Here is a 16,345-nt window from a genome sequence, read left to right on the forward strand (position 1 = left end):
GAATAAAATATAGAAATAAAGACGGGGAAAGCGAAGAAAAATATACGGAGACAGATAACGAAAAAAACAACTTAGAAAACTTAAGGCAGAAAATAATTCTGAATGGTCCTTTAGATGAACTGAGAATGTATGGAACTTTTTCTCTAGTCTAGTGAAGCCGTTGAACTTGATAGAGAAGAATTTCAGTAATCACAAGGCTGGGCTAAGTGCCACAAAATGAACAGCAGTTTCATTGCGTTTCTACACTTAATGGACCACACAAATGTTTTATTTTCATCCAGAACGACTTGTTTTTAAATGACAAGGTTAACATTCGCACTCAGACGTGTGAAAATGGGCGAGGTTACTAGTTACATAATAAAAAAGAAAAGGACATCTTAAAAAGAACTACAAACTAAACCTGTATCAGGTGAGATTTCAGGTCCTGACGACCTCAAGTACAAAGATGACTGTCTTCTAGGATGGTGCGTCGTGTAGTTTGCTAGAAGTTTACCGACGTTTCAGATGTGCTTGCTGCCTACATGATCAGGGTCGTGAGTATGTCGCGTGGATGTTTAACGCCTTGATATTCTTCATTTCAGAAACAAGACTAATGTTAGGAATTTTTTATGGGTTGGGTTCAAGCACAGCTACATGTTTCACCCTCACAATAGAAATTTTCAATGATGTGTTGTCTAGAAGTTCGTTAGGTTGACAGTCAGTTTACGCAACAAATCTTAAGAACAGTTTCGATTTGTATTAAGAATCCATTACATATTTCGACCTTAATTGGTCATCTTCAGGTGGTTCTCTTGAAGTGTTCGAATCTAATAGATATGACTGCTAATTTGTGTACACATTTTCTGTTTTTGTTGACAACACCACGTGTGTCTTTGCGTAAATATTTTTAGTAGCGTGGACTATGCAGGTGTACTTAATGGCTGAACTCTACAGATATAGTTCAGCTACACAAACTGTAAAATAATTTCAATATTATGGTACGTTTTGACCTCAGTGGCATGCTGAGAAAAACTTAGAAAAATTAATAAAATTGTGTACAAAGACTTTATGGCGGGTTCTTTGCGATTTTGAATACCTAATTGCTTTTGACATTAATTCTTAGATGATTCAAGTGTACTGTTTCCAGAATAATAATGCTAATGAGAGGTTTATCACACTATTTATATTCAGAAGGATTTTGTGTTCTTATATTGTTAAATATTCAGTACATGAAGTAAGTTCAAATACAATTTCAGATCTTCATGTTTTCCGTATTTTATGTCGCGTGGAGCAAACTTTCTTGAGGCAAATATATTCTGTGTGAGTTTCATGTAAATTGTAGATCATATTGTATTGATAATAACCGAACACAATTAAACGTAGAGGTCAACACGAAATTTCGTTCAAATGCGTTAATTAATTTCTGAGATAAAACATGCTCTATGACGGATACAGATGCTCACATTTTCTTAAATTTGTTCATAAAATCGATTACATATTTTAGTGGGCTGCAATATCGACTTTAAGTATGGTCCCAATTAGGCTTAAGAGATATTTCAGCTACATACACTCTTTACTTTCGGCTGTATTTTTATCACCGTGGCAAATTGATTCCCCTATCTTATATGACCTAATTTTTTCCGAGGGGAATTGAAACAGCGCTGGAAATCTTGTGGCGTGCCTTACCCTGGGTTGATGGCGACTGATAACAGCGTGTTCTCCCTCGTGAGGCTCATAAAGAAGACAGTGTCAGTGTTTCACTACTGCCCTGTCTTCTGGTTTCAAAATACGCAACTTTTAAATAGAGCTTTCCTTTCCATACTAACCCTTCGTAGAACAGTGATTTACATGTGTAAGGCTTCTTCTAACGTTAAATAACACGACATTTCGAACGCCGAGCTTGTCTGCGGGTTTCGTTTGGTTCTCAGAACAAAAGGTGATTAAAAATACCATTTTTTTTTGTAACGAAGATGTGGCGATTCTTGGGGTTAATACCCTGCTTTGAATATGCGTATTATTTTAACCAACATCGTCCTATTGTTATTAATATTGTTAGTAACAGAAATTATCTGTGTTGTTCTGACATACTGTACTGAAACACAAAAAAGGTTTATATAGTTTGGACCTTTAAACAATTAAACCATACAAAATATTGAATTCTATTGAAAATGTGTGGATATTTGTTTCCGGATTTTATTTATCAGACATTCATACAATTTTTTACTATAATTTTATATTCTTGGGATCTATTACAAGGGTTAAGGAGGGATGTGTTTTAGACGCTTTCATGTACTCGTCCTTGACTCAAGAGCAACTTTACCTGTAACTTTCGTCTGAATAATGGTAGCCCTATATCAGGGCTTTAGTGTTAAAAACTAGAAAGAGGGGCTAGTATCTTCAGCAATTTGGTTATAAATCCACCTTATACTCTTTATTTATACAAAGCTACCTTTATATAAGTCCAGTGTTGTTTGCGTATACCTGTATTAAGTCTCTTTCAGCCATTTTTAGTTAATCAAAAAACAGGACAGCTAGGCAACTTGCTAGTTTTCAGAAATCTACTGGATGACAAGCCGAGATAAAATGTGGCTAAAACGCATTTATCCGTATGTTTGCCCAAGGCAAATAAAAAATCATTCGATGTTATAAGTGCTGAATAGGAATACTGTGTTTTTAGTATAGTAAAATGTGTTTCCAATAAGCTACATTATTTTAACTGTCACAAATTATTAAGTTATTCGCACAGAAAATAGCAGACAAGATAAAAATTGTATTTCGGATAAAATTAAGAGGAGAATAACTTCAGAAGTAGCTTAATGAATCCATTGTGTAATTTGTTTTATCTACATTCCCCAGAAAGACAAATTAAAAAAATTAAAATTATTTTTACATTTTGTATAGATGTGAAAATTTGTCCCATTCTCTGAGTGGATGTTTTAATATTTAAAACAAACTTACGTGGCTGCTATTGGAGTTAAGACGATAACAACAGTAGCGTTATAATTTGCTCTGAACAAAAAAATAATATTCAAATAAAGGAAGTTGGAATTGGTGGGCCATGAAGCACGCATCAGTGTTAAGTGTTATTTATGATTGCGAATGTTGGATCGCGAGAGATATGGAAGAAAGCGGCCATGGCCAATTTTAAAATACCGTCCCGAAATGTACATGGAGAGAGACGGTACAGATGACATTTTAGCCCGTTCCGAATTCATTAACAGTTTTTGGATAGTCTTTCTGTGTTTCTGTAATTTGGTTTATACTGAAAAGCAGTTTTTTACGGTCTGTTACTGTCAATTCTATTAAGTCGAGGACCAATTTTTCATAAGTTGCCTGTTTACCCATTTCCAGAATGAATATTTAGTTTTTTCTGAGGTTCGACCGATGACAGTTTTTGAAAATATTACTTCATCTGCCCGAATTTTATTAAAATTTTTGTTCTTTGCCCAACTTTTGCATCCAGATGCAAATGACCAACGGAAATTCCGTCTGTATGTGATGACAGTGTTGCCTCTTGCCATTAAATTACTTTTGAATTTATAAACCTTGGAACAATCATACTTGGTACTTATGGACGTGAAAAGACAGCGATTTGCTTCGTTCGTCTGTAGAAACCTCCAGGAGTTCAGTCGGTTCGTAAATTATTTTGGACTGGTGATAATTCCATGGAAACCGAAAATCTCTCATCCAGTCCTTAACTGTGTGTCTGACCGCCCTTCGTATGGGATAACAGGTTCTTGGGCGTAATTACTATTGCAGGAATTGCTTGTAGTTCTTACTAAATATTATGGAATTCTTCTGCAAAATGTTAAGCAGTCTATAGCAAACAAGAACTAGCAATCTGTAATGAGGGAAAAATTTGTCCTGTCTCTGCATTATACCATTTATCTTTCCTACAAATGCACAAACCTTTGTTTGATATGCGTTTCATATAAAATGGAGGGGCTAAGCGACTACCCTTATTGATCGGCATTGCTAGCAGCGCAGCGCAACGCGGTCCCGATCAGCTGTTTCTGGGCAGCAATGAGTGACAAGGAGAGACATACATAGGCTGTCTCTGTTGCACACAGCTGCTCTCATCGGCTTCAGCAACCCCCTTCAGTCCGGCCGGAGCTCTTCTCCTGCCTACAAACCGCCCCTGCGGTGGTTAGGGGCTGCACTGTCGCAATAAACTGAAACAAAGGAATTAAAACAAAAACCAATGGTGTTTTTTAAATTGTTTGGGTTTTTAATGAAGCCATGAGTTCGATGATCGTTGCTGAATGTTACTGCTGTAACAAGAGGAGTTTCTGTGACTCTAAGGCGCAGAATGGGACCGGCGAGTAGTCGGGAAGATGAAGAGGATCCAGCAACGGCTGACAATGGACTTGCTATAGCCATCCCAGCCAACCACGATGACCTACAACAGCCTCCTGATGAAACGGTGAGAGACCTTTATTTGTTTTTTGCTCTAAGTTCCTTATGGTGCTAGCTTTGCATATGCCATGTGTTGAATAATCTCGTATAAAACGGAGCCTGGATTAGACGGAAGCTTGTCGTTAAAGGGAAATGTAATATTACGTTACCTATAATAGACGGAAACTGTTTGACGCACCGATGTTAAAATTTTTGCTTGAATATTTATTTGCTGTTGAATCAGTTTTATGCGAAACTGTGTTTCATGCAGATGGGTGACTTCTGCGTTGTTGCTACGCGTAGTCTGAAGTTACCGACGTTTCAGGGGTGCTTGGTGTCAATATAATCAGGGCGCCCTGAGTATGGGGAAGCTAGCAGACTTGAAATGTCGGTGAATTTCTACCATTGGATGAAATGGAAATAAATAGCAATATTCTTAATCGATGTTTTAAAACATCAAAACGAGATAATAAAAAACTCTCCATTCTTGTAGGCAAATCTTTCATAACTTGATGCAGACTTGTTCATGGATCTCATAAATGTAGCTATTAAATTCCAAAGGCGGCATTTGCTTTACTTTAATTTATTTTATTGAAATTCATCTAAATTGTGTCAATATAGAAAATATATTATGTCTAATAATTTTGTCAAAGGAGAGGACACATAAAATCACACTTCTTCAAAGGCGAGATTCAAGAACTAAGAAACACAAATGGCCGATTCTGGTGTTAATTGGACGTTCTTCAAGCTTTTTATACATTTGATTAAATACAATTGAAAAAACATTTATTTTGATTTATAGATCTATTATTTCTTGATGCGTGTCCTGATATATTTTTACGTTTTAAGGATTCATTCATCGTTGGCATATTGCACTTTAGAATTCCGAGCGTTTTTAAAACCGCATGCATTGCTGGCAAGCATATTTGTACTACACCACCTTAACAATTTTCAGACATGAATTTTCAGTGATTCGTCAGGAAACACTTTGGTACCAAAATAGTTACGCAGTCGCCATATTAGCATTCCCCATCGTTCTAAAAATTACCTTCATAGACGTAATTTTGAAAGATGTCGCCACACAAAGCTTTGTTCAGTGGCGCTACTGCTCCCACATTACACGCTCGCACGTCGACCGCTTTAGGATCTTACTCTATCTAGTGGCATGTTGCTCTGCAAAAATCAATCACGATATTTGTAGATGAAATCAGGACGCAGTTCGCTAATAGGGCTTCATAATAGGATCCCTAATATAAGGAAAGGCAAACATGAATTGACTGTTGTGATAATTAGAACACTCCCGTTAGCTTAACGGTTGCCAAGTGGCTATAATGACTGATTTTTATAAATATCTGGTTGTATTTCGGGTAGGAGGATTTTGAGTGTCGTAGCTGTTCGGGAGGCCTCGCTTACAGATTTCGATTTGGAGACCGGCTGGCTTGCCTAATGTTTTCCATGGTTTCTCTCAGTCCCTCCAGGCAAATGACGGGATTATGCCAAACTGCTTCCTTCGGTATTTTTTGGAATTTTATATTTTTAATTAAGCTCAAACAGGGGCCCCAGCATTAGGCTTCTTGCCCTCTTTCCTTTTTCCTACCTGGAGACGGAAGCAGAGTCTAGCTTCAGAAACTTTGTAATTTTATAATTTAGACGATGGACAAATACTAGGAAAAACATTTTACATATTGTAATGCACAATTGTAAGAAGTCTTCAGACTAGGAGGAAGTGTTTTTATTTCCGTCCTCTCCTGACCGATTTCGGTTGCCTTTTAACCTTCAGTTCAATATATGCCGGGGTCTAGTGGCCGGAGCATGAGGCTGAGAACTCACCTCCATCTGGTGCCGAAGTCAGTAATGTATTTTGCTTTATACAACCTATACTATTGATGACGTGGTGCATGCCCCGCCCATCTCATACTCCTTCATCTGATAAAGAGCACAAATTATAAAGCTTCCTACATTCGTATTAAAGATGCAGGTGTTCTTTTTTATTTGCCGTTCTTATGCGACAATTACTGTACCTGAGGTGAAAGACATCTCAAGCGAATGGCCTATTAGACCTACCGTCAGTTCCACTCTTTTATTAGAGTTGTTCTATTACTTCGCGAGACCTGCTTGCTCGGAGATTCTTTAATACGAATCAAACATATTTCATATTTCTATTATTTTTAGTGTTCGTGGTTCCTCACTCCAACCAACGCGTTTTCGGTAGGTATCTAGTTTGAATCTCGGCTCTGACACAGGACATACTGAGGTTTCTCTTAGTTTTAAACGGTATGTTTAGACGGTGGCAGCAGAATATCTTAAAACAAACCACAATCATCCTTCCATAATCTCACTTACATAGCCTAAGATTGTTCTTGTCTTATCAAGCTGTATAGTCTGTATTTTAAACCGTGTCGTTGCATAAAGTCTCAAAGTTTAATTTCACACAAGGCATCAGTCATTAAGCTTGTACATTTGTTGGTTGTTTAAAATTAAATGGAGTATACTGCATATTTTTGAACGTAGAATAAATGGGATCTATGTAGGTGGGTGGTTTGCAGCCAAAGGAGAATGACCCACAGGAAGGAAAACAGATCTTCAGAGATATTAATAGTTTTACTTGTTTTTATGTCTTCTAGTTTGATTTACTTCAACAGAGACTTCAATCCGTAATTTTAAATTAAATTTCCACGAGGTTCTCTCGCGATAATTTAACATTGTGACATGTTATGTCAATGAATCCATAATATTCCAGTAACTGAATTTGAAACAATGGCAAAAGACAGAGTGAACACAGTAGCCGGTCGTTCGCTACATTATGTTCTCAATTTAAGGTCCTCTTTCCCATAAATACTCACTGTGTCTTCAAGACTGTTATTTGGAATAATATAAATGTTCCCATAAAGTCAATAGGCCTTCGTCAAATTTTTAAGTATTTCCATCCACATGAATTACTGCACAGTAGTATACGCCACGAAATGAATGTTTCTCGTTCTGAGAAACAATAAATTACATTTCTAAGTTTATTTAGTATATCCAAGCTAATATACTGAAACAGGGGTGGACAGTTTAATGGGTCTGTTACGAACCGACAGCGAGAAATAGTGTTTAAAGTGTTACATTGCTATAAACTAATCCTACAGACTGAGCATGAATCATAAATATACCAAAATACACGTTAGTTAATAATAGTTAGTTAATTTCAAACCACTCCACCATAACAGACACAATGAGCCCCAATACCAACCATCAAATACGCCTGTCTTCTGCCTCCATCATTCTGATGATGAAGGCTGCAAAGACCTCTGAAACGTCGGTAATCGTTTATCAGACTACACGGCGATACAATCCAGAAGACAGCAAAATAAACCGATGAGTATAAACATTAAGTTCCCCCCGAAAACCTGTAGTGTAGATCCCCAGTATCAAAATTAATTTAATCGTTTTGAAGATGGAACATGTATACGGACGGACGGACAGCCGCCATTCTTCCGTTGTATGTTTATCTTGAATTTTATGAACAATTACTCATTTTAACAATGGTTTACTGGAGGAAACGTCATGCATATAATTCTCGATTAAAACTTTTTGTAACAAAATTTGGTCGAGAACCTTGTATATTTCAGCATTTAATGTACTTTAGGTCGTCCCGCGCGTGAATTAATATTGCATTTCAGACCTGAATGTTCTGTAGTAACTTTAGCTGTCTTTGTGTTTTCATCTGTCTGCAATAACAAATTCCTTCTCCTGCATGTAAACTCTTATGTCATAGTCAGCTGATACTAGACCCAGAAGTGCCATAATCGATCCCAGTCCACTTCATATGTTTCCTAATCCTTTGTTCGGCGATTTACACACGGCGAGACAGAAGAAAAGTCTCTCTCGATTGCGAATTTTCCTATCCAGTGTTAACATTGTCTTTATTTTGTTATCTGAAGCGTGATGGTGTTCGAGCATGCCATGTCGTACCAAAGGAATTGAACACACAGAGCAAAAAATAGGCTTGAAGTCGTAAAACGTGTGGGCGAGTGAAAGTTTACATAACTTTCTTTCTTTTTTCGTCTGTGCGTGGGTAATAACTGAAAATACCAGAAATTTCTTTGCCATAACATAAATTACGTTGATGTTAGAGCTCTTACACACTGCAAATGTATCAAATACCTCTAGAGTCGTTGCCACGTGAGAGGTTTGGACGGTTACCACATTGGCGTTATCCATTGTGGAGAATTAGGAAATATAAACGCTCCCAATGACATGATATTCATGTTACGTTTAACGAAAATCCGTCTGTACATAGGGATGGTATTGAGAGATGTCTGACAAACCAGCGAGGGCTAGTGGCTAAATGCAAACTCAGTGATACACAGAGACTCCTGAGTTGATAACATCATAGCCCTATTCTTCCCCATGAAAAAATAAATGCAGCCTAAAGATACACAGAGTTTTCAAATGCTTGCCTTGAGACTATATGTCCCCTTGCATTGAGTTTTAGTCGGTCTGTAGGCTGCCTGTACCTTAGATGCACATCTGTGGTTAATATTGTTTCTTGTATTTTGTTAATACTTTGATACTAAAATAATTAGGAATATTATGGACGATCGTCCGAGAAGACTTTATTATTTTCTGTCGCCGTTAAAACTTTTAAATTCGTTAAATGCCGAATTGTTAAATCGGTCCCTCAACGGGTGAGTTGTTTTAAACCTAATGGGATATGAGTTGTTGAAATAAATTTTGTATTTATAGAATGTAGTTATGTTTCTTTGAACTGTTTTCTGTGACTTCAAACGATACGTACATATGACGGATGAAACGTTTTGAGACCGAGATGGCACAGAAAATTATAAATTGTATAACAGACCTTTTACAAAGTCTGTTTTTATGACGGTATGAAGATCAAGGAAGAATACAAAGGTCAGTAAGTCTGAAACTTTGAACGTGTTATGAATATCCCAGACTAATGAAAGCCTACTTTTGAATAAAGTATTATGCAAACAAAAAAAACTCCATTTCTCCTCTTAGGCTAACGTCTGTATGCGTGACTTGAGAATTGTTATTAACTTTAAAATACAAAAATATGTGTGGCAGTTTAGAAAGTTAATTTTATTGACTCAGACACTCATTAATTAAATTATTCCTTGATTTAAACAAAGGTAACTTCAAGGCACAAGGTATTTCTTCAGAAGCTGGCGGTCGTTTAGCTTGCCAAGGAATTCTCAGCTTTCCTTTTTGATCCCGTTGGTTAATTAATGAGTTCGCAAGATTCTACCATTTTACCCAGTTGTGAGTCATTTGAATCCAGCCAACACTGTCACAGCCTATTCTTTTAAAATCAATTTTAATATTATCTCTCAGAAATATCTCTTACCTACAAATATTTCTTCTGAAATTCTGTTCTTATTTCTTATCCTATACCTACCTCCATTCCAACTGATCCTCATTTTAAAAAATCTCATTATAAATTTATTGTGGCCTGTCTAATAGCGTCAAACTTAATACCAGTTATTCCCCATTCTTTTCCTTCTGAACGAGCCAAATGTGCCCAATGACCAAGGAGGGGCTATCGACCACAGAGCTAGGTGCTTCTTCATGTAACAGACCTCTCCCCGCCATCATTTAGATTCTTGAAAATGACGGGTCAAATGTAAAAAAAACATAAAGTATATTATTTGAAAAGCACGTCCTATGGTACAAAATTTAAATAAAAATCAGTTCTACCCACAATAATTGACATTCCAAACTTCTCCATGACACTCGAAGATCACCGTTGTTTCTAGGCCGCTGCTTCGAAATAGTTTGCTGCTGTTCGTGAAGCGTTTGGCATTGAAGAGAACACACCGACGGGTAACACAATTTCGGAAGCGTCTGTGTGTCTTAGAGAGAGTGGTGGGCATTTGCAGTAAAGCTGTTCTGTTAGTTCTTCCTAAAAATAAATTGTTAAATTGATGTCATCAAAGCCTACGTACACTGTTGTAGTTAGGTTTGCGTTTTAAATGCAGCATATGAAATAATTTTCGTATCCAATTAGTTGAATGTTCTGTTAGATTTAACTTTAATCAGGCTTTCTGTAGAGTGAATGTAAAAAAAAACATCCTAAACTGGAGTGCTACAGGTGAAATTATAAGTTGACAACTACGAATCTCGCCCATTTATAATATGATTTATAAAATTGTTTTACAAATGTTTCCTATTTTCTCAAATGCAGGTTTTGCAAATTTAGACCAGGAGTTGTTAGCTAAACATTTTCTTCTGTACGTAAACGAATAGAATATAAACAGTATGATATATCGTATTTACGTGATCATTATAAGTATGTAAAGACTACAAGGAAGGAAGGAAGGAAAAAGAAATAATGCCCATTTTATGCGAATGGAGTCATTCAGTCTTGAAACTGTATTTGATGACTAGCGTTTCTGTTAAAGTTGAACTTTCAGGTTTTAATAGCAGAGAAGTGATGACTTAATTAATAGTCAGTCAGTAAATGAGTTTTATGTCTACTCAGCTGCACCGTTTGCTCGCAACTGCCAAGCAGTTATACAAATCAGAACTTCAAAATTAGTTTTAAAGTGGCAAAAACGTAAATTTCAAGAGTGGAGTTCTTCCATGCCAGAAGCACAGCTTTATTCTTACTCCGCAATTATTCGGTCGACAGAGCTTCATTCACGAAAACACGGCGCAGCCTGGAGAGGATTTTGAATCAAAGAAGGAGAGGCTTTAAACTGAGGCTGTGCGTTCTACACAATGTCCTTATCATCCCAGGCAGTTCACTGTAACAAATTTATGGAGAATCGGCCTGTTCAAATATCGTACAAGTTAAACAATCGCTATTAAAGATTACTGTCTTTCGTGGTGTTGCGCAGTTTACCGACGTTTCAGAAATACGTACTGGCTTTATCATAAGGACGATATCGAATTCATCAAACAGCTCTGAAACGTCGGTAAACTTTTCCCAGACTTGTCGCCTCAACAACCCAGTGACAGCCAACTTCATATTCGCCTCCGAAGTACCCTTACGTCTCTCAGTTTTTATTGCGGTTTCCTTTGGTATTCCTCAGTCTCTCCTGGTGGAGACAGGGCTATGAAATAGGCGAAACGTCTCCGTTTTATGGTAGAGTTTGGCGTTTTAAGATAACAGGCGTTAAACAAAGTTAAATATGCAAAAAAAAACTGATTTGTAGTACAGTACAAGTAAATGCAAATGTACTAATTCAGCTGTTCAAAATGACGACTGGTTGAAGGCAAATCTTGTTCCTCGTCTGAATTTCCACGCTTTCCCTACGATAAGATGCATATCTGCATATAGCTCGTTTATCTAGTCCATTTCTCAAGCAATTACATTGAACCTCCTTCATTTACATATTCAAACTGAGGTATAAATCTCCTCATTCCCTATGTGTTTCCTTCCTTCCTCGTAGTAGAGTATCCCCCTGTAAACTTAATTCATAACAAACCACATCTGGTTACAATACTACTAACATAGACAAGTACAATGCTGACCAAGAAATTTCCAACCGGAAATCTCTCAGAATGAGTTGTTACATATAAATTTTGAAGTGGATGTAGCTCGGAATAGAGACGTTTCGGGACGAATATGTATTTTGCATATTTTACTTCTGGATGCGCAATATAACATAGCCTTAAAATTATAAAAAGTAGGATCGAATCACTCTGTACAGTCTGAGCTAATGACAACTTGTTTAAGTGAAACACAACAGCACATTTCGTTTGGAGCTCTAGAAAAATAGAGTTTGGAAAACCCAGCATTCGATCAGTCATGTACAGAATTTGTATGGGTTTTATATATACCGTTGTCGGGAAAGTAATACAATCCTAATACAAACGAAGGTTTCCTAATTAAATCTGTTTGGAAGTTATTATTTTCAAGACCCGGTATCGATAACTCTGTGCATAACAGACCGTGCCCGGTGTTTTGCCTTCGTCATTGTTTAATTAAAATATTTATTACAGAAAATTTTAATCACTTCCAATGCCTGTTCTACTGGCCAAGCCTGGTAACTGCCGTCTATCTATATTTCACCCTTTCCATGGATTATTGATCCCTTCACCCAAATACACAGGTTAGGTTAGAGGAGATTCCTTGCATTTGAATGGGGGAGTTATCCTGTTAGATTCTCGAATTTTACATTCTGACCGAATATATATATTTTTTTTATCTAGCCTTCCAGACGAATTCTTCAAACATTCCACAAATATCTTTCAGATCGAAGATTTCTGTCTTCTGGGTTGTTGCGCTGTGTAGTCTGGTCGATGTTTACCAACGTTTCTGAGGTCATACTGCCTCCGTCATCAGGGCGATTCATCCAGAAGACAGAAATCTTCATACTCGCCGCTGTAAAAACCTCAAATTGCTACATACTGACCACTCACTGTGACGTGAACACAGGCATTCTTCAACTTTCCTGTCATAATATTTGACCATGAAGTTATGACACTCTCACCGTTCCATCAACCACACAGCAAACATTGCTCATTGACCAAAGCTTTTCCTGTTTTTGAAGACCATTCGACGTCTTGATAATTCTGTGATATTTAAGGTGTATTAGTAAGCTGATCCTTCTGAAGTGTAGTCAAATATCTGTGAGAGACAAAATTATATCCACTTCGAAGTTATGAGCGAATTAAATTAGGGTTACGTGACAAAATTGCATTGAGAATCTTCTATCTTCCTGTTTTAAATCGCAAACATTCAAATAGCCAATAAAACTATAATTGTATCTATTCGTTGGTGTGGGGTACAAACCCCTGGTCTTGGGGGGGGGGGGGGGGGGGGGGGCTAGGAGAATACTTTAAGGTAAGGAATGGGAAAATAGTTAACATAATGTGGAGTTTCATAATTTAGACTCTATATTGAATACATAAGTGCGTTTTCTGTGAAAGTAAGATTGGCAGGACATACAGCACGCATGGGGGCATTGAGAAATGCGTGGTTACGCAGATCTAGTCAGTTCTTTCAGGGAAGACATCACTTTGGAACCTGAATTTAGTTGGCAGAATGACATTTAAATATATTTCGGGAATATAAAGTGTAAAAAGGCAGACTACATTAAATTTGGGATATGATTCAATGGCGAGCTTTTGTGAACGTGGCAATGAATATTTTGGTTTAATTGAGCAGGGAGTTGAATAAATTTCAACCGTGAAGTTAGAATAGGTGTTAGTAAGTTTCTGCCCCATCATGCAAAAGCCCGTATGAAATATTCCGGTTATAAGATAGTATCAGATGCATAGATCGCTTATTAAGATGTTTGGGCTAATAAAATGTCACGTTCTACAGCATTATTATCAAATCAGAACAAATTTTGCTTTTGCTGTAGTATACAGATGCATTTAAAAGATCTTGTTTTGTATACGAGCCTTTATAGTCTGTTACATGCCGCTGTAATGTACACAGACGCACAACGTTTTAGTCTAAACTGGGTCATCAGTGATAAAGGAGGCTTCACGTTTCGTTATAAGTCTAGTAAGAAATTTTTGGGTGTGGCCGGAAAATTCTTGGCGAGGGGAGAGAGAGAGAGATACCGAGTGAATACAAATGATGTCAGCTGTTTCAAAAAATTAAACGGCATACAGAAACGAAACTTCCGCTATTGGAAGGGGAACTTTAAACCATTTTGTAATATGTGGGAGAAGTGACGTAACTCCTGCGATGGCCATTATGGGCTCAACTATTGACACTACAGTAAAACGGCGACTGAACCCCAGAACGCGTTTCGTACGCTCGAGTTCCGTCCCACAAAATCTGTGACTGCTGTTCAAAGAGTTTTCGGAGGAAGTCCCTTGAAGGTCCTCCATTCCGATTTCTGTTTGCTTTCTTTGGTTTAGTCGACACTTTGCTCCCATGCAATTTTTGCGCTTCTGGTGGCTATCGAAACTACGTCAATTATACCGCAAGCTACGACTTTTTATACTACTCCTTCCAACTGTGTAAGTTTGATTTATGTTGTCATTTAGTTTTTGTTTTATTTTTCACACCCCTAGATCATTTGTGTTCATATCTGTTATTGACATTAATGAAAATGGAAAGCCAATATTGTTCTTAAAGTATACTTAAACATTTATAAAAATAAATAAAATTAAATTTAAAGAAACAGAGAAATACTGAAGTCGTTAAAAGCTGAATTCTTACTGCAGGGAACTGGGCTCAATCCCGGGCTACTTCAAATAAGATTTTGACAGACTAAGTAGCATTGGAGCAGGTTTTTCTTCGAGATCTTAGTTTTCCGCTGCTTATAATCATTCCAACACCGCTCCACGCCCACCTATCACCACCCCGCGAGGTGTGCGATAGCTTCGACCAAGTAGCATATTTTCATAACCTTGATCTTAAATAAGGGACTTCCTCATTGACCTGGTCCTTGGTTGGTCTCGGTGTAACTTTAGTTGTTTCACAGACATTTTTCTAAAAGTCATTAATTAAAAAATCGCCTTCTTTGAAAGTTAGGAATGCCCGAAACCCATCTTAAATATATTTCGGCTCCCGTATATTCCTGCTATATATTTACTTCGTGACTTTGCTCATATGTCATTTTGTTTTCACAGCTTGTTGTTTCGTGACTCTACAACCCGGTTGTAGGTTTTCGCCGCCTCCTTTTCGAAGGTTTCTTGGTCTCGAAGTGTGCATTTATGTCGGACACAGACCTCCCGAATGCTAAGTAGGAGTGTTAAGCACTCGACCACGACTTTCGGTCATCTTTTGTTTCTTCTTTCTTTGTTTCGAGGAATCAATGACACGAAAGTCAGGTAGGTCAGGAAACAAAGGGCTGTCTCAGCGGGTTCTGATCACGCAATTCTTTCTCTTCAGAGTTTCAACAAACGAGTCAGAATAATTTATATGACATGGCGTACTCTGGAAAATGGTTAAATAATCGATCCGATATTGTTTTGCTTTCGTGACGAAATCTGCACGCAGAAGCGTCGTCTCCAAGTCTACCTACACGAATGGTATCGCGAGATATCAGTGGCGGTATCCGGTAAAGATCTTTGTTTCTTGGAAAACGGGAAAATAGTTTTACAGACAGCTAAAGCCACCCGAGTGTTTGCCGTGGGAAGTCCTCTTCTATTTTCTTTGCGTCTAGTAAGAGGTTCCTCAGTCTCTCCAGGGGTATCACGGAGTCATTTGCTATTGCTAATGGATCCTGGGAGAAATGGGATAAGATTGTAACCATTGTGGTGATGCTGTTAAGAAAGGCCTACTATGTACAGCTCACTTATAATAACCTCGATATGGAATCTTAACATATCATTTAATTAAACAAAGATTCGTAATTTTTTGTTACACAACTTAACTTAATTTCACTTTTATATGCTGCTTTGTGGAAACAGTGTACTGAAACAAAAGACTTTTCACTAATTTATGGCCTGCTACATATGTACTTCGATCTAATGTAGCAAAGCAGGTGTTAACGTGGAAACGCTTAGCAAAGATAATAAAGCATTTTAATTTTTTTGTTCCGTTTAATAACAATGTTTCGTAAGTACTGCTTTGGATTTTACCGTAATTCTTGACGGGAAATTTTGTAGTAAACAAGAGAATGCTTTATCATATTTTGAAATTAAATGTTTGGCAGCCCAGCCCCCCCCCCCAAAAAAAAAAAAAAAAACTGAAATTTCTCTTTATAAGCGAGACACAGCCTTCTGTGATTCGCTGTGTTAATGATACGCTTTTGGACGAGCCGCCACTGTGCATTTGGTATTTCATTTCTGAAATGGAGACAAAGAAACTGTGAGAACAGCGACAATCGGTGTGTTAAGTAACGTCACGCAAACTTGGATGCCAGCTTCATATGCAGACAATCAAGGCGCAGTGTAGATGATTTGTGACGCATCACAAATTACACCGGAAATTCTGCTTAATTTGCCATTCTTTCTCTTACAACAACTAGACCGTTGTTCATGCTTGTATTATTAATTAATTGTCCTACGTAAAGGCATTGGATCAAGTATAATCTTTTTCCCCTCTGTCAGTTGG

General features: G+C 37.4%; 1 protein-coding gene across 1 annotated transcript in view; it reads left to right on the plus strand.

The window, feature by feature from the left end:
* The first annotated feature begins 4,067 nt into the window (after nucleotides 1–4,067).
* Nucleotides 4,068–16,345, plus strand: part of LOC110832213 (uncharacterized) — a 119,054-nt gene continuing 106,776 nt past the window's right edge. Inside the window, exon 1 of the mRNA XM_022069026.2 lies at nucleotides 4,068–4,402. Coding sequence (XP_021924718.2) covers nucleotides 4,289–4,402 — 114 coding nt within the window. The 5' untranslated portion in view covers nucleotides 4,068–4,288. The remainder of the gene's footprint in view (nucleotides 4,403–16,345) is intronic.

The sequence above is a fragment of the Zootermopsis nevadensis genome, unplaced genomic scaffold (assembly GCF_977971745.1).
Source record: "Zootermopsis nevadensis isolate Lab colony 2312 unplaced genomic scaffold, Znev_1.0 Znev_ptg000002l, whole genome shotgun sequence".
NCBI lineage: Eukaryota > Metazoa > Arthropoda > Insecta > Blattodea > Termopsidae > Zootermopsis > Zootermopsis nevadensis.